A 23970-nucleotide genomic window follows, 5' to 3' on the forward strand; every position below is an offset into this window, starting at 1 on the left:
ACCTTGTTCGGAATATAGTTCGCACTAATATTAGGTACGAACAGCTTTCGGTGATACCGAACGGGGTATTCATCTGCACCCGAGGGGCGACGGAAAGATGTTAAATATCTCTCGCCTCAAATCCAAAAAACATCGTGAGCATTTACAGCTTGATAAAAGTTAAAAATATTAAAATTATTATATATTTTTGTAGTACCGGAATTCCCGGGAAATGAGTTTCGTTTCCCGGTACTGAGGGCGATGAAATTTCCCGGGAATTCGCGGGAATTTCAGTACCGGGAATTCCCGGGAGCAATCCCTAAATGTATCTGTGTAAAATCTTGCAAGTTGAAGTGCGTCAAACTTATCCGTTATACATACAAATTGCAAGGTAAATAAAAGCTTGCAAAATGTGTTTCTTTTCATTTAAATGATTCACACAATCAACTATAACAACGAAAAAATTTGCAGAATTTATAAACATAGTTTACTTAGTGATTTTGACCAGGTTCGATTCCCGGTTATGTACGAGTTAAATAAAATAAAAATGCCATTTTTATTAACTCCAAAATCGAAGCCATGGTTCCTAAGAATAGATGTCGCCATCTCTCATAGTTTCTAATTTCTCCCTACTGACCCATTTGGATTGATCACCCTGTAGATTACATTGACTTCATTTACTTAGAATAAATACTTTTACTATTTACCTGTTTTCACATGAAAAAATATCTCTCCTGGCATCTTTCCCCTGGCGCATAATTTGCCAAAAGATTCAGCAGGGTTATGAATACTAGCTTAAATGAACCATTACATTTTCATTTGATCATATCTGTAAGATGTGTAGTGGATTTTTAATCCCTTTCTTGTTTTGAGGAAACCAGGGAGAGACTGTTTTACATAAATTATTATATGAGTCTCTCCCCTGGTCCCTTCTAAAACAGTAGAAAAATTAAAAAAATACTGGCCATTGTGTGGGTATGCACAAATAGTTGTTTTAATACAACTGTCAAGTAATTATATTAAAATTGTAAAAAAATTGTTGTGCCGCGTTTCTTAGGTGATTACCTCTTAACTTAGAATGACCCTTAATAAAGGTCGCAATTCAGACTTGTTTTCAATTTGATAACAGATTGTCTGATCTAAAAAAAGTTGTTATTCAATTTGGGTCAGTTGATTTTCTCACACCAGTCAGCGGTGGTCTCAGCTGTTAAAAAAAAAGGAAAATGTTGCATTAGCATTGTCATTCAAACTGAATTTTTATTTATATGCCAAATTTCTAGTGAATTCTTTCACAGAATAAGGATATTTAACTTGTATGGACCATAAAAGTTCCATAAGAGATAGCATAATTGACATTTTGAATATAAGTGTTTTTGTTGACTGTACTTGCATTATCATCCAAATTACATCTGATCACTAGAACTGAGGCCGTATGTCTAACGTTTCTGACCATCGACATCTATGTACCTCTAGACTGCATGTTTCTTACGGCGCACAAAATTCGTTCACAGCGCGGATTTGTGAACCTTTCACTATAGTTTGTTGACGTCCGTGACAGGGGTTGAGTCTAAGTAATATTGATAATTGATGCGCCGCGCGTTTTGTTCCAAACAGCCAGTCTAGTTCCGTAAGGTACATAGATGTCAATGTTTCTGACACTCGCAATCACAATGACAGATTTTGTATGCGAAAACTGTGTTTGAATCATGAACTTTTCAATATTGTAAATTTAAGGGCTAAGGGGGAACTTATCTGGTTGGTTTCATTGAATATTGGTAATAAAAGCTCGTAAAAAGCCTTTTTACTGCTGCACAGTGATTTAACTGAGATAATTTAAATTGTACTAGTCAGTAGGTCAAATAAAGTTGATATTTTTTTTATGGCTCAATAATAGGTATAAAATAATTAAAAACTAGATACAAATGTGCCAGTCAAGGCCGACTAACCTATCGGGAGCCCCGAGCACTTTATCTGGGTAAGGTTAAAGCTGGCGCTGCCAAGAGCGTAGTCAGCGGTATCGGCAATATTTCAATAAATATTAGTTTTTCTTTTACAAATATACAATTTTACTCGCAAATGTGATGAAAAACATTGTATGTCGCACGCACGGGCGGTACTAGAATTACGAATATCGACTCGGTAAAGCCCGAAGTCGTCTCGTTCGTAATTCCTTATTTACCGCTCTTAAGACACAATGTACTATTTTAATCTATCTTTACTTAACACAGAGTTATAAAGGTTTGAAATTTAAGATTAAATAAAGACATACTTGCATGTGACGTCAAATACAAGTAGCCATACCTACCTGCTGCATAAGACTGAAGAAAAAAGCGACGTAGAAAGAGACTTCGTAAAAAATCGCTCTAATTCCAATTTTCAACCGAATTCATTATTTTCGCTAAACATTTACTTAATATCTATATTTTCATAATACTAGCTGTTGCCCGCGACTCATTCCCCGTAGAAGTATGAAAAATTCTCAGACCTACCGAATATACACAAAAAAAAAAAAACGGTCAAGCCGTTTCGGGGGAGTTTGGTCACAAACACTGAGACACGAGAACTTTATCTATTAGAAGATACAGCAAATGGCAAATACATGACTTGAGTTGTCAAAATACCGTATTGCACCCCCATACCCCCAGGTGCCAACTAGTGCCAAGTACCCCATGGCGCGCCGGACACTGCGCACGTGCCGAATCTAACAGAGGAGCGTGGTGTTAGTTTTTGCCCGCGGCTTTGTACGCGTCCTGTTTACGTTGTCGTTTTAGTGATATACCTACCTACGTAATGTTGCCCTCCTTCACACGTCCATCAAGCCCTGTAAGTACTTAAAAAATATATATATTTATAAACATCATATCGCATATCATGGCGCCATTTCATGATTGCCAGTTTAGTTTATGAAATGGCGCCATTTCATGATATGCCTAGGAATTTCGTGATCTGGCGGTTTTTACGATCGGTCGCCGACATAGATATATATATATTAATATATGTATTTAGGTATTTAAGTATCGTGGGGAGAAGCAGTATAGCTTAGCAGTGGGACGGAATAGGCTAACAATAATAAATAATAATAACATTTAGGTATACTTCTTTTAAATGCATCCTGGCGAATTATCGAAGCCTTTCCCTTTTCTTTCATCTTTTGCCGATTAGTTATTGACGATTATGCCTATAATATCAGGTTTCAAAATGTAAAAAAATACCGCTAAGTATAGATCCATATATGACATTTAAACTGGTGATCTTCATGTTAACATCATTAAGACCATCATCATCCCAGCCTGTATACAGCCTGAAACAGAGAGCGGTGGCGGGGCGGAGCGGCGCGCCACAGAGGCGGCATCGGTTGTAATATTTCAGCTAACATGAAAGGGCACACAGAATACCGCGCAGGAAATAAGCGTGGAGCGGTATTCTGTGTGGCCTCTTTCACGTTAGCTGGAATATTACAACCGGTGCCGCCTCCGTTCCGCGCCGCACGGCTCCGCCTCCGGCGTCAGTGTGTTTCTAGTTTAAGAACTCAATAAGATCAGAAGCGGGATAAAAATCAAAGGTTAACAATTTATATTGTCAATAACAGATGAAGCTACTTAAAAGTTTAGCCATGGTTTTCTGTAATAGTGGCTTATTTTATTGCCTTTCTTTAGGGAATTAAGATTAAAATCCCCGATATGGACTTGCTGATTTTCGTTAGAAATGATTTATTTTTAAAATAATCGAGGTGTTTTCGTTCAGTTAAGTTCAGGTAGGAATTGGACGCACAATAAGTTAGCTCGGCAAATTCAATGGGGAAGGTGGAAAGGGATTTGCCTGCGAAAGAATCAATTGTTCTCGAAGAGTAGGTAGAAAACATGACATTATATTTGGAAGTTTTACAAGGTCAGTGTATTGCGACTCGCTTCGCTTTTAGCTTGTTCTGTGCTTGTAGTGTCTTTGTTATTTTGGTAAATTGGGAACCCATGATCTTCTTTCATATTGTCTTTTTATTGGAAAATACGTTTAAATAAGTGAGTGCCTAACCTAAAGAGTACAGTCAACCAATTTGATTCCTAGGCCACCACAGAACCTTGTCATTGTGACATTTAACGTCATCCAATAAGCATTGCTTTATATAAACTTAAATTATTTACTATAGCAAGGTTCTATAGTGGCCTAGAAATCAAATTGGTTGACTATCTGACCCAATGAAGATCTTTCATAATGCGAACTGCTAAGGAATGGAATTCGCTCCCGTCGTCTGTATTTCCGGATAAATACAATCTAGGACTCATAGTCAAAATACCACAAACGGGACTTATCACGCTATTATTATACAAGTAATATTTACCTCGACGTTTCGGCAACGTTACAGTTGCCGTGGTCACGAGTAGACTGAAGTGTGGGGTGTCAAGTCTGCCTAGCAGCGCGAGTTCTTCGAACTACCCGCACTTGATCACTAATAGTGCCGGCACTCGTATCACGAACTACCCGCACTTGGTCACTTTTATTAGTCACCCTATCACACCGACACACAACACTAACAACGTCCGATCGTCCCTCCGAACCCCACACTTCAGTCTACTCGTGACCACGGCAACTGTAACGTTGCCGAAACGTCGAGGTAAATTTTACTTGTATAATAATAGCGTGATAAGTCCCGTTTGTGGTATTTTGACTATGAGTGAGAATCACGAAAGTTTAAAACGTTATAATCTAGGACTCTTCAAGGATAGAGTGAATAGGCCTCATCTGAACTTAACATCAGGTGAGTAGGTAAAGGTCAGTCACGGTCAGTTTTATGTAAAACTATAATGTTTTCACAATTTATTTCTGTTACACTTACACGGTGTAGGATGAGGGTAGAAAGAGTGCGATCATAAGCCCAATGATTGATTCCCGACAGGCGCAATATCGGTCGGTAGATGGCGTTAGTGTCGTAAGGGCCGTTTGACATTTGCGTCTTGTTTGTGATTGGTTAAATTAAATAACTAAAAATACAAACATTGGAATATAGAACCTCCTTTTTTGAAGTCGGTTAATGAGCCAATCGCAAGCAAGACTACCTAACCTATTTTATTTCACCTGTCGGAAAACCTTTATTTACGTCGCCTGTCATGCTACAAACATCAAAAATGTTGTTTCACATTGCTTCTTCGAATGAACTGTACAGTGTTATCTAGATTTTTTTTTTTTTTTTTTAAAGTCGCTGAACTAATATCGTTCTGTTTGACAAGTATTTACGATCTATGTTTTAATTAGTTGCTCTTGTTAAAGGGCCGACGCGGTAAACACTATGTTAACGAAGTGTGCCATGTGCGTATGTGATCTATACTTATAATTTTTGCCCACAAATGGCAGAGATAACATGTGGCTGAATTTGAGGTTATGTTCTGTTATCTTGTATCAGTGTCGTAACTGATTAGATACTGATTCTGCTTTAAATTTTATACTTACAATACCATCTTAAGTTACCGTTAGACGATTCAATACAAGGTTGAGATTGATATCGATTTTTATAATTTTAGAATTTTCTATGGTCGAAATCGATGGGTTATGTTCGTGGTTATTTCTGTTTTTCTAGCGGTTTTGCATGTAAATGATGGCAAAATCAACTAGTGACATTTCATTAGCTTATTTGGCGAATGATTTTTCATTTTTTTTTTGTATTAAAAAAGTATGGTCTGTCCATATTCAAAATCTAATACTTAAGTACCTTTAAACGATCAATTCTTGTATAGGTATACTCGTATATTCCTGGGATCTCGGAAACGGCTCCAACGATTTCAATGAAATTTGGTATGTAGGAGTTGAAAAATCGATCTAGCTTGGTCTTACCTCCGGAAAAACGCTGGTTACGGAGTTTTAGCTCGAGCTGAGCTCGGTCGCCCGCCCTGTTACTTATATCTAAATCTTAATCTTCGATTTAGAAAGGGCTCCAAAAAGCTGAAGAGGAATTCATGAAACCATATTTTAGATAGGTAACGAATGTTATAAAGAATTATAGTACTTATTAATATTTCCGTTTTACTTTTACCAATGAAACTCGCGTGGCTTCTATTTTCTTTTGGGTTGATTATTTCCAACTTATGAAAGTTGTGAATCCAAAATTGACATTAATCTTACTTCAACGCAGTCATATCGTAAATTGAACTTTTATCGTTTCGTGGTAAATCCCCTAGATTAGATAATATTATTTAATTTATTAGGTATTAATACTGTAATGACATTGTTATCAAAGAATAAGTACCTATCAATCGTTATATTATACGTTTGCAAATGCGATTATTCCTAAGAATCGAGTAGGTGGCTTTGAACTTAGTATAGTTATTCATACGTTTATGTTGTTTCTTTGCTTCAAAATATGAAAGTTAATTTCATTTGTTAGTTCTTTACCTCAAAAACCTAAATAAATTCGTTGTAGCGATTCACCGAATCGTATTTCACCTCTATCGTATATTTAATTATAGTGTTGTGTCACAATCGTTTATTTTTTTAGTTGCATTTCACCAGGATCGTGCATTAGTGTATTTTAGTGCAAACATCAATTATATATAGAATGCATTTTGTCTGACAATTTCTTATTTATCTTGATTTCACAATCAGTCATCATCATCATCATCATCCCAGCCTATATACGTCCCACTGCAGGGCACAGGCCTCCTCTCAGAACGAGAGGGCTTGGGCAGTAGTTCCCACGCGGGCCCAGTGCGGATTGGAAACTTCACACACACCATTGAATTGCTTCACACGTTTGTGCAGGTTTCCTCACGATGTTTTCCTTCACCGTAAAGCTCGTGATAAATTTCAATTGTAATTCCGCACATGAATTTCGAAAAACTCAGAGGTTCGAGCCGTGGTTTGAACCTACGATCCTCTGCTTGAGAGGCCATAGGTCAAACCACTCGGCCACCACGGCTTCAGTAAACTTCAATAAACGTACGTTTCGGTGACGTCTTTCGACGCTCTATAACGACTATTAAGTTTTAGGAGAAACTAGACCGGAGGCGTGATAAATGTTTCTCTGTTCGTTGCGTGCTCTGTGAGATAACCACTTCAGCGTGCGTATCGGCCGCGCAATGAAGGGAACAACACGCGGGTTGTCGTGGTTGGGAGTCTCAACTTAGGATTAGGACTTACGTAAAGCTCCTACTGAATGCCTGCTGCCTGCCCCAGCGAAACAGCGTTAACGCTACTAGACGTCTTGTCAACGTGCACTGTATACGTAATAACTTAGCTGATTGCTCTGACGGAAATATGCCACTGCGTATTTGGTTAGTGTACTGACCAGAATTTGACAATAATTTTCCAAACGTTAGTGCAAGAGGACGTAGCCTTGTGATGTAAGACTCAATTTCACACTTTCTTATTTGTGTACTTTCACTCTTTAAGGTTTTTTATTGTAATACTGACGTACTCTGTCTCTTAAGTTTGGTTAGTTCTAGAAGGACACGATCCTGTTTTACAACATAATGGTCAAACTATTTAATATCCTCTATCAAGTTCGTTTAAAAACTTTATAAGCGTTTGACTTGGTATTTAACTTGAGGTTCTGGAAATGATACTAAATCTTTCGATGTAAGCTTTAGTGAGTGTTTATTTTAGACTTGCAAATGTGATTGAACGGTAATTTGGCACTCTGAGTGAGCCGATCTAATTCCTGTTGCCCGAGGTAAGGGTCGGTGGCGATACACGATTCTGTATCCAAATTGCAATCTTGCGATTGGTATGCGGATTATCTGAGCAGAATACTCCTCTGCGCATTGTCGTATGAATTTATGATATGGTTTGCCTGAAACTGAAACGATAACGAGAAAATTGCTCTCAATATTGTTTTCTTTACAGTCTGAAGCTATTACGAAATATTACGTGTAGTTTCAGACATTGTAATGTATTGAGATGATAATTGACAGACAGAAACTAATAAATATCGCATAAAGTCTATACTATAGGATTATACGTTGCTAAGTTTGTAACAAATTTGCGAAATGTTTCATTGCGCAATCATATTGCAGGTCTGTGAATGTGAGTCATGCCATGTACCTAACTTTAATAGTTTTACACATAAATTGTAATTGTGCGATGGCACCGCTCTACCATTCCATGCTGGCGTGGCGTCTGAGGCTACCATTTTAAATATCTTATTATTGGCTTACGTCTCTTACATCAGAACCGCGTTCATCGGTTTGTTCAATTCTAAACTGAACTGAACTTGCCAAACCGGCAAGGGCCTCGCTGAGACAAAGAGGGACAGAAATAACGCTGATGATGACAGCTCCCAAGGTCGTATGTCGTCACAGAGGCGTTGACATTACGTGACGTTCCACCTGGATCATGGCCAGCTTTAATTTCTGTAATAAATCATAATGAGAATACATTTAATTAAACTATTCCTTTGGTGTCAAGGCTATGCACTAAATTTTTTTGCTGGTTAGGCCATTGACTTTTGAATGCAATGAGTTTTCAAACTCCAAATGGGTAAAGATGAAATCTCCTAGAATTTTCGACGCTCGCCGACAACTTTTAATGACGCTACAGAACAGAACTCTCCAAAAGACTCCAATTTAAGCAAATCTTAATTTTTTAAGTTGTTATGTTATTATTTTGCTTATTATAATACCTGCAATGAATCTACTAGTCTTTTAGGGACGCATGCTACGTTAGTTAGTATCCAGATCCGACTTTGAAAATGCGTCTACAGAGTGTAAAAGATGTTATCAACTAATATGATGGTTATCAAAACGATTACGAAATGACTTGTCACTTGTCACTTGTCACTTCTATATACGAGTATGTCTTGCTCAGTGAGATCACAACCAGTACTTGTGACTTGACCACAGTGATTCTCACGAACCAAATGTCACCTTCAACATGGATAGTTCTGAAGCTGAGGACAGCTCTGTCTTACGCCTACATATCGGGATTAAACGTTACATTTTCTTCATATTGTTGCCAAGAGCATATGATTTCATTTAAATTTGTTTTTAGCTCGCTTTAGTCTTTATTTTCGACGTCACTACAACAATGTAAAGTTGATATTGTTCAGTAGCAATTGGAGGAATATTATACCCTATTATGTAAATCTAAGGTCATACTAAAATGGCTATTGATAGGCACTTCATTCATACGTCAACTTTAAATTATTTTTCGTGTCTAAAGGACGCCCTTCCATGCCATTTTATTAGTAATTAGTTTGTGACCTTGGCGTATTCTTGCTTACCCTCGACCCAGGTATCGCTTTCTACTATTGGACTCATGCTTCAGTTGCTTTCCTTTTTTGATTTTTTCAAGATAAATCTATGATTTCTGGAAGCAATTTACCTCAAATTTTCGACGTGGATTGTGCTGAATTTTAGCTAAAATGTGCCAGGGACTTGGGTAAGTTTTTGAACAATGTTTTGTGTAAACTTAAAATCTGAAATGCTATTGACGTTGCGATGGTATCAGAAATATCTTTAACAACAGAATTGAACGCTTATAGACTCGACTTATAGGTTAGACTATTACTGTAAACAAGACTTAGGGCCTGTTCACCACTTGACGACTAACTTTAGGTGTCAGATAAAATAAAATAACTGTTTATAAATCAGAATAACATTACAAAAATTATAATTACTACATTAATAATCTTTATTATTTAAGATTTTATAACTAAGGAGTGCGAAGGGGCGGATGTTCACATATGTTTCCATGTTATATGCTACTTATATCTATATCGCTTAGGTATTTGGTTATTGCCTGACCTTGTTTACTTCTTATTTACTTTATTTAATGTACTGATGTGTGTGTATTATGCTCACTATTATCATTTTAATATATTACCATTTATTTACTATGAAAATTTAAATCATAGTTATATCACTTATTTATCTGTTTATTTACTTATGTTATGTTATCACAATATTCAGTGCCTTCTTAATTAAGTTTTAAATACTTTTGGGTTTTTCAAATACTTAAAAACTACTTACCTAAAAAGTAATGCCGTCTTTGTTTATTCGGACAAAACAAACGGAGACGGCATCACTGATATCCGTCACTTAAAGTCAGTCGACAAGTGGTGAAACAGGCCCTTAATGTTTTAGGATCGATGTTTTTTAATTGCGTATTGTCTGATCTGAAGTATAAATTGTCAAAATTAGTACGTGAACCTTTATTTGTTTAGACGACATAGACATAACTCAGTTCTAAATGCAGACAAAAATACTACAACGTTGACATAGCAGCGGTCTTTTACATCTGCTGATCTGGTAGTAAGCTGGGCTCACTGCCAAACGGCTAGTTAGTAAAACATTTAGCTGCACGCGATGTAACAATTCTTAAATTACTTGTTTAATGTCCATTCTTCTGTCAAATCTGCGTTTTATACTGTTGATGTGATAAAAAGCTGCTGCATGAGAAAATTTTATCAACTCAACTATGCCTTAATGCCCGGTTCACATTATTCCAGTAAAATTGTGCCAGTAGCGATACATTGCGGGGTCACACACAATCCAAACGAGTTACACAAGATCGCTCGAGCACCGCAGTGTTATGCTACTGGAACGGTTTTACTGGAATAAATGTGAACCGGGCATTAAACTTGAAACACAGAGAGAGCGGGGGCGGAGGCGGTACCGGTTGTAATATTCGAGCTAACATGAAAGACGGCACACTGAATACCGCGCGGTAAATAAGTGTGGCGCGGTATTCTGTGTGGCCTCATTCACGGTAGCTCGAATATTACAACCGGTACCGCCTCCGCGCCGACCCGCACCGCTCCGTCAGTGTGTGCACCTTTAGGGATGGTGCAGGAGCGCCGCTCGGTTATTGTGTAGTTCTTTTGGGTAGATCTGTGCCCAGAAGAGGACATTTCGCAGCTGACAATGATTATGGTGATTCAACTTTGCTTTGAAATAATCAGCTCCTTTTTTCCGTAGTAAAATTGTTTACCCGAATGCAATTACATTATATAATTTAATTCAATAACAGAGAATTGAAAACATCTATAAAAATATATTTTTTTTGTAAATTAAAATATTTTTGACGCATGATCGTTGCTGACTGACTGTACTTGCATTGCTATCCGACTGTAGGTATTCTAAATTGATTTATTTTGCCAGGATTCAAACTATTGTAGATACAAGATTTGTGGAGTATATTTAGCTATCACTTAAGTTTTTTTTCGTCAGTGGATCAGTCGTATATGATTAGCGATTTGCGTAACACGTTTTTGTGCTAAATATTATGTCATATTAGTGGTTAGATGTTTAGATAGATAGTTTTAATGTCAGAAGAGGATTTGAATGTTTCTAAATATACTTTTTAAAGAGTGAAAAATGGATGAAGTGGAACAATATGTTCGTTTTTTTCACTGCCACAAAAAGATGCTAATTTTTCACAAGCCAGGCACCATAATCATATTTGTGGGCTAAACATTAATCGGTCTCTTTCTTTGCCTTTCGTTCTGATAAATACTGTATAAGAACGTGTTGTGTTGAGACATTTTTCTTGCTCGTTACATCCGATACGTCGTTATAACTGGTGTCGCTATAATCGGTTTTATTTTTATTTAATTTATTTTTTATTATTTTTTATTTTATTTACATTATCATCACTTACAGCTTTATTTTTGACTGTACTGCTTGCTATATTCTACCTTTTTAAATAAATAAAAAAAACCTGTTTGTCAGTTATCGTCAATGTAGCTTCGAATTCTTTTATCTGCGTCCTATAACTTCTTGCTGCGGCACTGAGAGGGCTTGGGCTGTATTTCTCTTGCGGGCCCAGTACTGACTGGGAACTTAAAAAACACAATTTAATTGCTTTTCTGGTGTGTCTCCGTTTCCACATAATGTTTTCTGTAGAGCTCGTGGTAAATATTTTTTTTTTATTTCGCATAATGAATTCCGAAAAGTGCTTGAGAGACAATAGGTGGAACTAGCCCCGACCTAAATTCTTTACAATAACGGAAATATGTATACGCCATTATTTCGCTAAACTTCTCTCGATATATTGACGAAAGTTCCGGTGCAGACCGTTGGGCTTGCAGCCGATTAACTTCAGACTCTACCCCTCGGCAAGACGAGCTATGAGCTCTACCTGCAGTATATGTTTGTGTATATAGTCTATGTTTAGTCCCGCGTAACGCCATCGCTCGTAATGTCAAGGTCGCTCTCTCTGATGTAAAAGGTACGCGCAATTTGTGACCTTAGGGTAATGTGAATGTTTGTTGATGGACGTTTAAAAGAAGACAGTGGAGTTGTTGATGTGCTTTGTGAATTATTATAATAATATACTTTCTTTCAAATCTAAAAGATCAAATAGTAAAAAAAAATGTGCAATGTGTTGCCGACATGCTTAGTGGGGACATGAGACCATTTTGTGTCAATTTCTCTTATGTTTCTGTTTTTCTCTTTTATTTCAAAAAACTTGAAATGTCACGAATAAATGTTTTTTTTTCTATCTTTCCTTTGCATCTTCTAAATTTGGTATCGGGTTTTTTTAACCTTTAGTGTATTAGGTCTGTTTAAAAATACGCAGTGATTATGACATTTTGAAAGCAAATAATTAGTTAATGTATTGTTAGTTTAGTTAATTAATTAACTTTTGTAGCGTGATAACAACTATGGCTGACTTAGCGTGGCCAAATTCCATAGGTCCGAGTTCTTATTGTTAACGCCCAGTGACTCACTGTTATGGGTTGCCTACTCTTGAAATTATCAGCTTGACGGAATACTCTATAGTTTTATGTTAGAGATCTTGATGTAAAACCTAATTATGATATATTGACGTGCTCTCTGTACAAAGTAACGCAAACGACGACTAATGGAAACGTCATACAAATTCAGATAATATTCAAATCCATTACCGTTCTAGGCATTAAGAAAGATACTATGTAACCTTTGGTTATGTGTATAGTTAATGACTTAAGTTAAATTTGTTAAAGTTGACTATAGGTTATTGTATTATTTAGTTTGATTTAATGGTTCAACATTTACTTTGAGCTCCCAAAACCCCCCAAAGTTGTGTGTTCGATGTGTTCCAAATAGTTTTCCTTATCTTCATCTTAAGAAAAAGCTTATATGTATTAACGAAATATATCCACTGCTTGTGCTATCATAACGACCCATTCTGTTGAAATATTTTGAATCTTCGTATGGTAATTGTAAGTATTTAATTTGCCTTGATCGTACAACTTTTCCTTTGACCTCAAAAAAACCCCCAAGCTGTGTGCTTAAGATATTCCAAATAGCTTTTTTTATCTGAAGAATAAACTTAAATAATGTCAACGAAATATATATTGCTTAACATTTCTCCATGCTGTCGCAAATTGTTCCAGCACAGTGATCACTTCTGCTTTTGATACGCAGCGGTTTTCCGCAGTGATACGGGCAAGTCTATCATGCTGTCGCACTCTAATTGGTTATTAATATATGAAAAGCATGATCCTTAGCTAGGCTTACTTTCGCGAATATGAAGAAACTGGCGACAGCGTCAGACATTTCAACGTAGCATAGTGTAACATAGTTTAAAGATAATTGCCAATAAAAAACGGTGCAGATATTAACTACTACCAAGTTTCCCCGCAAAGTATTCTGAATTCCTGTGAAATGATAAGGCTATTGGTCGTTACGTGCACGGCGTTGAGATCAGACAGAAGCTGACAATGGCATGGCGCCAAATTTTAATTATCAACGTTGCCTGCGAATTTGAATAGTTTGTGATGTTGATGTTGCATTCGTTAAAAAAAGCTTAAATAGAAGTTTTTGTTTTTTTTTATTTGACTGTTGTAGCCAGTTGTAGGGTTATTTCACTTAGTTATATTGGGATATTTTTATTCATTCCATTTGCCGCAACTTACTTGAAATTGACGCAAAAGGATTTTTGCTGAGAGGAGTCGAATCTCCTGATGGTTAACAGTTTGAAAATGGAACGTCTTTTTTACTATTTTTGTTTTTTGTGTTATATATCAGATGTTTGTATGAAAAATACGAATGTTTGTTCTCGGGTCTTGGGTGTTTAATTTGTATTTAAGTATGTATCTATCTATATAATTATATTTATCCGTTGCCAAGTACCTATAACACAAGCTTTGCTAAGCTTACTTTGGGACTAGGTCAATTGGTGTGAATTGTCCCGTGATATTTATTTATTTATTCAATTTTATATCTTTGACACCATCACGGCATAGCAGATAATGTCACATGAAATATCAACAACTTATCAGAGATTGTTAAAAGGCCCGAATCTCCAGGTACTGCTTGATAAACTTTCAAATTTACTCATTTCTGGTTTTTCCTTTCATACTAGGTAATATTTTAGCTAAAAAGACACTGTATGTAAATATCGATCCTTAAACAGAAAATAAACTGGAGACGTTGACACACACGACCGTTCGGATCTGGCGCGGCGCCAAGATCGGCAGGAGAGATGACTTCTGTCCTGTGTTTGCTTAAATTGGACTGAAGCTATTTCTCATCAGTGTTCTCAGGTGAAGCATTAGGAGTTTGTCAGTGGTTTCGCCGGTTGATGGACTAGTTAAATGTTATGATATGATTGATTAAGTAATCAAAAGTTGTAAGATCAAGTAATTTTCTATAAACCCGGGTATAATTTGGCACAACTTTTTGGGCATCCCGATGAAAGTGGAGCGAGATTCAATGCTTTGCTCTCCGCTCAATCGTTACGTACGAAATGCCAGGAGATCTTGTTACCCGCCCTCGCGCCACTGCCCAGAAAGAATGCGGATGAACCTAATAATGATCTGCGTCGTAGCTTACCATCTGTTCAAAAGTAATCTATGGTCTATGTAACTGAAGCTCTTGCCGCTAAATGTATCAATTTTGGGTCTGCAATTTAGCGTCTTGATTTTGATATTAATATTAACCTTTTTGAATCTAGAATATGCTGTACATTTATAAAATAACCTAGATGCAACCACGTAAAAGGGCCAATCAACTATTTTACCGACACTTTGGGCGTCTCCTGCGTTACGAATATTGTCTCTAGCGTTACCAAAAAATCGTACTTCCAACAAGATATTTCGCGGTTTAATAAGTTGAACTTACGTAGGATGACATGTATTCATTCATGTACACCATATATTAATTTACAAAAAAAAAACATGTTTACTTACAAAAATCTGCAATTGTTTGAAAAATGTCGCGGACAGATTAGTGTCGGTAAAAAAGTTGATTGGCCCAAAAATCTAATATAAAGGCTTCTATAATTACCTATGTCTTCTTTGTTACAATAAAATAAAATAAAAATGTTTTTGCTCCGTATGGATCTGAATTTCATTTTTAAAATTCACTCGTAAAGAATACAAAATAGCGGTTTTTCCTCAATCGCCAATTTTATTTAGGCCCATTCAATTAGCACCTGGCCAAACAAAGCATATTAACGAGGGGGGCGCAGCACGATTTCTGTCGCCAAGGTGACGGTTCAGGAGATGACGAGGCAGGGCACGTGATTTTAAGCTGTCACGCGTTGAGAAAGCCAACGGAGCGCTCTATCGGGAGGTGCTGGAACTACGAACTAATGGAGAGGAACTGGTTTATGTTGATACTTTAGAATATACTTCTAGCGGCCACTCTATTGCTGCCTGCGGGATGACGGTAGCTGTTACACAATAAAATTCATCTCATCATCATCTTTCTGTTTTAACTGCTGTTGGGATAGGCTTAGTTTAATACTAGGTAGGTATTGCGCACTGGAAAAGGTGACCTTGTCTGATTGTATGCATAAGGTCACTAGGAGTTGTTCAGCCTTAAATATGGAATGTTCACCCACTGTTAAAGCTGTTAAATATTTCTACTTTTTGGCTCACAGCTAGACCGTTATTCGTGGAAATTAATAACCTGTAAAGGAATGAAGTCCTTTTGTTTGTCCATTTTTGGAGCTGCGCCAGAAAAATGCTTTCAATTTAAAAATTAAAAGAAAAATGTTTTGTTAACAAATTGTTTGAGTGTTGTCTTTATTTACTCGGTAGGCTAGGGGTACTTGGAAGGGAAAAGTTTGTTGGGTTGTGTTGCAGAACTGTAGACGTTAAAAGGATTCTTTCGCTGTGTATTGAAAAGTTGGTCCTGCAGGGTAGGCGCGGCAATTTGCTATTCTAGTTTTGAAGTTAATTTATCTATACTGTTTATAAGTTTATCTATCTATCCTCCTGAGCCCTCGCGTAGTTTATAAAGGATCAATTAACACTAAGAATAACGGCCGAATGTACTTTATAATATAAAGTATAAATTGTTCATTAAATAAAGAATTTTAAGAATTTTGAAATAAACAAAGCTGGTGAACCACGTCCAGGTCTTAAGTATGTCTGTTAAAAAAGTTCGGGCACAGGAGGATATACTATAACTATAGCAAGGTTTTGAAAATGTATTCCAACCGCGACCACAAGATTCTACTCCAGCTCTCGTCGCAGAGGCCGTATTGTCTATAACACTTGGAATCACAATCGATTTCATCACTTTTCTGCTACACGGTGCAGGATAAGAGTAGAAACATTGTGAATGCGATTGCGAGTGCCGCGTCGTTAGACTATATGGCTACTTGATAGAGAGAGAGATGGACCGACACTGACACGGAGATACATAGAAACAGACTGACAAGGTGACCCTATAAGGTTTGCGTTTTTACGTTTTGAGGTAGGGAGCCCTAAAAATGGTTCAAATCTGTAAAAAAAAACAACAACAAATGCAGCTTAGTGACAGGATAGTAACGGATTTAAAGAAATGTAATGGCTAACGTAATTCGTAACTAACTGATTAGGTCAGGCCTTGGGCGATAAACTACTGATAACGCACTCCGGAGTCATCGATCATACTATTAAATGTACAATATTAAAAAAATAAAATCCCCCGTGCTACTCTGTGGGATGTCGTGTTGTCTGTGCTCGAGTTAGTTCCGGGCTTGTGCGACAGATGGCGTTAGCGGTGGATTTGATTTTGCGCACTCATGCGCTAGCCAGGCTATTCATTAGTTAGGTTAGGTAGCAATTAGCAAGTGGTTTTGGATAAATTTAATGTTTTTTCGCGCGTGCATTAAAATATATAGTAATGATTTCATAGGGATAGCTGGGGACATACGTACTGCGACGTTAGAGGTGAAATTCTAGGATCTTCGTAAGACGAAGCATTTGCCAAAGGTGTTTTCATAAGTCAAGAACGAAAGTTAGAGGTTAGAAGAGGATTATATACCAATACCACCCTAGATAGATCTAATCGTAAATATGTCGTCCAAATAGTTTAATGATAGAATAGCTTGATTATGAGATTATGATGACTAATGCCTTCTTTTTGCTATTTAACTCGAGTTAATTTTTTGCTTTACTGTTTACAGCCTGAACTTTGATTGGGTTAGAACGAACAAGTGTCTTTTATAGATGATTAGTACAGTTTATTTCCGGGAGCGCGTCTATTAAATTTGGTTTTCTCGCCTCTTGCTACCAGATTTTGATCACTAGACTCTACGGCCGCTTCACCCCCTAGCCTAGCCCTAGGCTCTGTTCCCACATGACTGCACCAGATTATTGTCTTACACACGGGCGTTCACGATCGCATTCGGTGTCTCGTTTTGCCCTCACCCTATACCGTTTAACAGAAAGAAAATAATATAGCGTCAAATCAGTGCGCATAATTAGCGCGTATTTACTGTGCGCGCACCTCTTTCGCCTCCAACCATAAAACGATAACACCACACATATGTATATGTATGTCTATAGTCATTATAATTTTGTTAGAACTGTACGTTTTTGATGTCTAACGCAGATCTGGCTCCAGCATTACAAAAAGTTTATTTTATAATCATATTTTATTTTATCCTTCACAATAAACATCGCCCATGTAACGAGTCGTCGACCTCTTTAATATTGGGCAAAAAGCGCCGGCCATTTTAGCCTTTTTTTTATTGATGTAGACCAAACTCGACTGTATTACTTCAGTCGGGCCACGAAATCAGCGGAGCTTGTGTCAGTCGGATGAAATCTATAAGTAAATGAGAGGGCGCCACTTTTTTCGTTACTGTCACTATAGTCACTAATTTAAAACACAATATTGCGTCAAATTTGTTTGAATACACTCTGTCTATTATCCTCTGTTGTAGCATAGAAGAAGAAGTAAAGTGCTGTTCTATTTATATAACAGTTCCTATAAAAAAATGCTGATTCTCACATGGACTCTACTTAAGTTACTACGTCACTACATGTAAAATTCATATTGTTATGTAATAGTAATACTAAAGATAATTCATACGTCATCGATTTTGCGGCATTTTTAGTATAATCTGTTTCTGCGTTTTCTCTGCTTCTTTTTATCAGCTGCTACGACTGTTCTAATCGGCCGAATAAAAAGAACATTCGCTTAGAGAGCAGTTCTCTTCTCAACTCACTGAACATCAATCGCTTCTCTCTCAATCAATCTATTATGCGCAACCACGAACACTAATAGAGAGTCCTGCTAAGAAGTGACGGCTGTTCTTAGAAATATAACTCGTTCCCGCTGGTTTCAAAACCGCACAGAGTCCAACAAAAACTGAAGACTTATAGCTTTTTCTGACGAAAAAACGTAGCAACAGTATTTATTCATGATTCGCCGTCTCGCTTGCACCAGCCTGAAGTCTTGCGATAACCACTGATCCGTGAAAATAATGGACTGTATCAGATTTAGATGAATAAGTTATAAACATTAAGCAGTTGTCAAATTGAGCTCCATGAGCTCAATTTGACAACTGCTCAATGTTAGGAGACGTCAGATTAGATGATAATGTAGCATGTAAGTCTGCATTAAGCTCGCTTAGCGTCCGAAGTCAGAGCTCAGCTCAATAGGTGCTCCCTTGAGCATGCTAAGTAAAACCTCCTTGCTGAGCAACCTATCTGACAGCTCACCCTCGCTCTGGATCAATCCATTCGCGAAATAACATAAGTAACCTTTTTTATTTTTGGAGAATATCATCGGAATAGAACTTATACGTTATTACAACCCTGCAGCATCTCTATTCCCTGTATTCTACGATTTGGCCTTCTTCAAATCTGGGATGAAAGGGCATCTACTTCGCAAACGGACTACATATATCTTCGCTTGCCATCAGACGGGGTTCTGGTGAAACGTGAAACTTATTAAGATAAGAATCAATTCTTAGCAGTTACCTTTCATTTCTAAATCCAGAACTTCCCTCGCTTCATTCAGCACAGCATTAACGCTTATCTTGTCTTCTTCTCCTTTAATTGATGGCATAAGCTAACAAGGACACACTGCATTGTCTTCAGTTCTGAAAATTCTAGTCTGTAAACTTTTTTTGTTTCACTTGGCTCTCTCCACGTGTATCGTTTTTTGCCACCATCTAACCGGTATGGCGGGTGATGTCATCCATGTACTGAATGCAACTGTCTGTCGTAGGCAGTTATTGAGTCATTGGATAATACTTAAATTGCTGTTAGGTAGCATTGGATGACAATGCAGCACCAGTTATTGTGAAAAGGCTTTTGGGGAAACCAGTTAAACGGTTTGTTTGACCATATTCCTTTCCGTGTAACGTTAGTAACATACTGCATTTTAGTGGTGCTAGGCGGGCTAGCTCTGTATAGACATTTACAGGTTGGTTGGCGAGAGCAAGGGGACCTTGACCGCACGCATGTAGCAGTGATATATTGATTATGAGTGTCCGGTCTACCAATTCTTATGGCTTTAGGTGGGTCAATAGGATCCTAACCTAACGAGTTTTCTTTCAGTTTTTTTAGCACAATTTTGCTTGTTGGTAAGCGAAGATGGTGGTCTAAGATCAGACATGCGTGCTCAAACCAATATACTCCATGTTTAGTTTAGGTGTATTCGTGTACTTCGTACGACAAAACAAGCACAGCACAAGGGATCCGACCTAACAAAAACTGACCACCTTACTGACCATAGGAAGACGGCTAAAGTTCCACTCCTCAGCTCTCCGGATATAATGGACGAGCTATAAAACTTAGTGCGAATATTGGGCTTTGTGGTTTATTTTGTAGAGCCTTAGTGTAGTGTCGGTTTCTTGAAGATACCCAACAGTAGATGCCTTTTGGCTGGAGCTGATATAACAGACTTATCATCAAACAAGGGATGGCATTCAAGTAAAGTGAATTCCAAATTATCACCATAATTACGGCGTGGCCACGATCACACGCGATAAACGTCGTGGACAGCGTTTTCTTTGTTCATTGCGTGTTCTGCGAGGTAGCCATTGTGCGACAAGAGTCTCAGCCGCGCAATGGACAGTAAACGCTTCGCGTTATCATAGCAGGGCGGTTCGGTTACCTAATTAAAAGAAACCGCGCAATATTTTCTCTGTCGGTTTAACTGTCGACGAATTATCTCAGATACAGTTCTTATGCTGATGAGATAGAGTAGTGGGTTGCTCAGTGTTGCTCGTGGAAGTGGAACTGGTTATGTTTTCGCGAATTGATAAATTGGTAGCGTGTTTGGTACGAGTAAGGAGTTCAGGGCGTATTTGATTTGAACAATTTAACACCATTATTTTTTTAAAGTTAGGCTCCGTTTCCACCAGAGATGTGCGAGAATGTGTTTTCATGAACCAATAGAAGCGCTTCATTTGCTTCGCTTATCTGTTTCCACCAGAGATGTGCTGTGCGTGGATTGGTAAATGCGGCGTTTCTATTGGTTCATGAAAAACATCAAGACTCACCAGGAGGAGGGGGAGGGGGGAAGGAGGGTCTTACCATCAGAAGACCCACTTGCTCGTGTGCCATCCAGTCGAATAATAAAAAAAACATTCCTCGCACATTTTTGGTGGAAACGCAGCCTTAAAGAGAGTCTTGTTTATGCTAAGTTTACTACTTACTTCCTCCAGTTCTTTCTTCTTCTTGCGAGTTCTTTATTTCACGCAACTTTGAAAGAAAAACGCGCTGTCAACGCGCGATTCGTCGACACCAAAGTTCATGTAATCAATAGTTTGACCGAAAAATATTTTTATATATCAAATTACCGTTTACGTATTTTGTCCATTATTCTTTGTAAGCTTTGTTTATTTTGACATAAAATACTAAAGGGTCAAATAATATACGAGCATGTTTGATACTTATGGCTCGACGAGATTTTTTGCTTGAGTGTCATAAGTTAGCGAATTTGACCGAACGAAAGAAAAAGCTTTACAGTCGCCTGAATCTGCCCCAGCGGAGCTTGCAAAAATATCTTATACGGCCTACCGGCCCCAGATATAGTCGTACCAGATATTTATGCACGTTTTGTTGTGTCAGATTATGGTGCTGATGACTTTACGTTTATCTGGCACTTTAGACAGGCCACAGATTCTATGACCTAGGCCGCACTACGGCTAAACCGCCGCGGCTTTTAACCGCCCGACTCTGTGGATCAAGTAAGTTAATGCAACCGGTCGCACTGGCGGCTTTAAGTTTACTTGATTCACAAAGTCACGTGGTTAAAACCGCGGCGGTTTAGCCGTACGGCGGCTTAGCTCGATCTTGTGATTTGGGCCACGCGTCAAACCACTTTTTTCATACAGAAAACCGGCAAACAGGTTCTGCTAAAACTCGATTTCGGTGTAGGTCCGGTAGTAATTGTTCGGTCGCTGCAACTGCAGTTTTAACTTGTTACATTTGTATGGTAACGTAGAAAGGTGTAGGTATGTACATGTATCGGTTTTAGTTTTACGACATGCGAATAGATGGCGCTGATCAATGTGATTGGATAAATAATGAATGAGTGAGAAAACGTTTTCTATATTTATAACCACCTTGTAATTTTTGTCATTAAATCCGCGTCGACAAGTTATAGATAGTGCCACCAGAGTTGAGGTCACGCACACAGAACATGTCGTTTAATGACAGCAGGATTTAATTTATTCTTTTGTGCAATCAGTTCTTTTTTTGCTGTGGGTGTAATCATTCACTTCATCTCTCGTGGCTCTACCTATAGATGTCGTACTTTAACTGTACCCTAATTCAGCACTGACTACTTGGGAATGGCATTATCGACTGACAAGATTTCTAAAATTGGTCCTTGTTGAGACTTAGTTTCGTTTATTGGAAACCACTGGTAAATAAAATCTGTCGTCAATGGACCCCCGAGGGCCGTGGTCCTGTCTCAGGGGGTCCACAAATTAAAACAAAATTGAAATATATAGAAGTAAAAATTTATAGCCCGAAACATGTCGCGCTAAACTCGGTTTAAGACGTGAGTTATCCGTTACAATATCATTTAATATGAGTAAAAATTTTCTACGAGTCCGTAGATAGTGTTAAGGAAGTAATAGGGGGTCCCCCCTTTAAAAAGGTTGATAAACACATCAGTGTTTATCAAGTAAATCTATTTGTCTAATAGTATATATTATATTATCAGAATCTCGGAAACAGCTCCAACGATTTCGATGAAATTTGGTATGTAGGGGTTTTCGGGGATGACAAATCGATCTCGCTTGGTCTTATCTCTGGGAAAACGCTTGGTACCGAGTTTTAGCCCGAGCAGAGCTCGGTCATTCAGGTACTTAACTTATACTTATCCGACATAGTTAAATAGAAAACAGCTACGAGGAAAACTGATTAATTAGAATCAATAGTTTTTATGTTCACTTTGGATCTCGTGACATGTTCATAATCGTAAAAGTTAATCGAATAATTGATTTTTTTTTATGACATTAACACGCTTATATTTATTCTTATTACCTTTACTTTTATCTATGTATGTAACAGAATCTTTTAATTTGACTTTCACCCAATGAGGGTTTTCACAGATCGCTAGATGGCGTTACTATCGTGAGGTCCGTTTGTTAATTTTTTTATTAAGAAGTGTTCTATCAGACAACATTATTAATTTTCATTCAATTTTTATGGAATAATCGAGAAAAACTAACAAAAATGCAACGTTGCCAGCTTAGCAGTAATAAACGCTCTTAAATAGCATAAGTGTTAGAGGGATCGCACGACACGAACTTCGAGTTTCGAGTTTCGTAGTAGCCCTTCTCTGATCATGGAGCCTGAAAGCAGGCATTGGAACTCCGAGACAAAACGAAATGTAACCTAGTCGGGCTTGATAGAATGGTCTTAGGGTGTATTTTGATTTTGAACGCCTTCGCGTTTGACAAGAACTGTGTGCCTGCACTACGAAATTCAGTTCCATCCCTTCAAAAGCGTCAAATGACGACGTCACTATTACGTGCAATCTATGTGCCGTAGGCCTAATGTTTCTGTCTCTCTTTAACAAGTGACTTTTGTTCAGGTGCGAGGAGGCAGTACGGGCGTGCCGCCGCCCCAGCCGCCGGCGCTGGAAGAGAAGCGCTCGCCGCTACAGCCGCAACAACAGGGGCGCGCTCAGCCGATGCCGCAGCCGCCTGCGCCGGTGCCGCATACAGGTGAGACGTACAAGTAATACCAGAGATGTGCGGGGATGTGTTGCGAGGAAAATGTAGCCCTTCATTTGGCAGTGTAAGCCACAATGAACATGATTCAAGACTAGCTTTTTGCTTTTTTTTTTTTTTTAATGTAGAATTTTTTAGAATAAAAAGCCACGTCATGACGAGGTTGAATTATGAACTTTTTTATTTAATTTTGTCAAATTAAGAGCTTAAAGGTATTTACAATTCTTCGCTCGGATTGGTAAGCGCAGCGAAGCACGTCCACCAACAAAGGGGACGGATAACCTAGTTAAAACCGCAGGTTCACGGAGGATATAGACCGCTTCCAACCGAAGCACTCCAGTTACTTCGGTCTATGGGGGAGGCTTATATCCAACAGTACACGTCCTACGGCTGATATGATGATAATGCATGAATGCATTCAAGGTTCAAGGTTGTATAGCCATTGTCTCCGAGACAACACACCGTAAATCGTCTGTAATAGACGCAAAGACCTATTACCAAAAGGCCGAGCTGCTAGCTCAACTAGGGAAACACCACAATGAACGACAACTTTCATCCACTGGCAGTCCACGTTTCTTCTTCCAGTTCACGTTTCTTCTTCGGTTCGTAGTCGTAGCGTTGGTTGGCCTACTTTTTGGCGTGCATTGGCTCGATTCTAGG

The 23970-nt window shown here is 38.1% G+C and overlaps 1 protein-coding gene across 1 annotated transcript in view; it reads left to right on the forward strand.

Moving 5' to 3' along the window:
• larp (La related protein) overlaps positions 1-23970 on the forward strand; it is a 120854-nt gene that overhangs the window by 6852 nt on the left and 90032 nt on the right. Inside the window, exon 2 of the mRNA XM_074110017.1 lies at positions 23172-23304. Coding sequence (XP_073966118.1) covers positions 23172-23304 — 133 coding nt within the window. The remainder of the gene's footprint in view (positions 1-23171; positions 23305-23970) is intronic.

The sequence above is a fragment of the Choristoneura fumiferana genome, chromosome 30 (genome assembly GCF_025370935.1).
Source record: "Choristoneura fumiferana chromosome 30, NRCan_CFum_1, whole genome shotgun sequence".
In the NCBI taxonomy this organism is placed as follows: Eukaryota; Metazoa; Arthropoda; class Insecta; order Lepidoptera; family Tortricidae; genus Choristoneura; species Choristoneura fumiferana.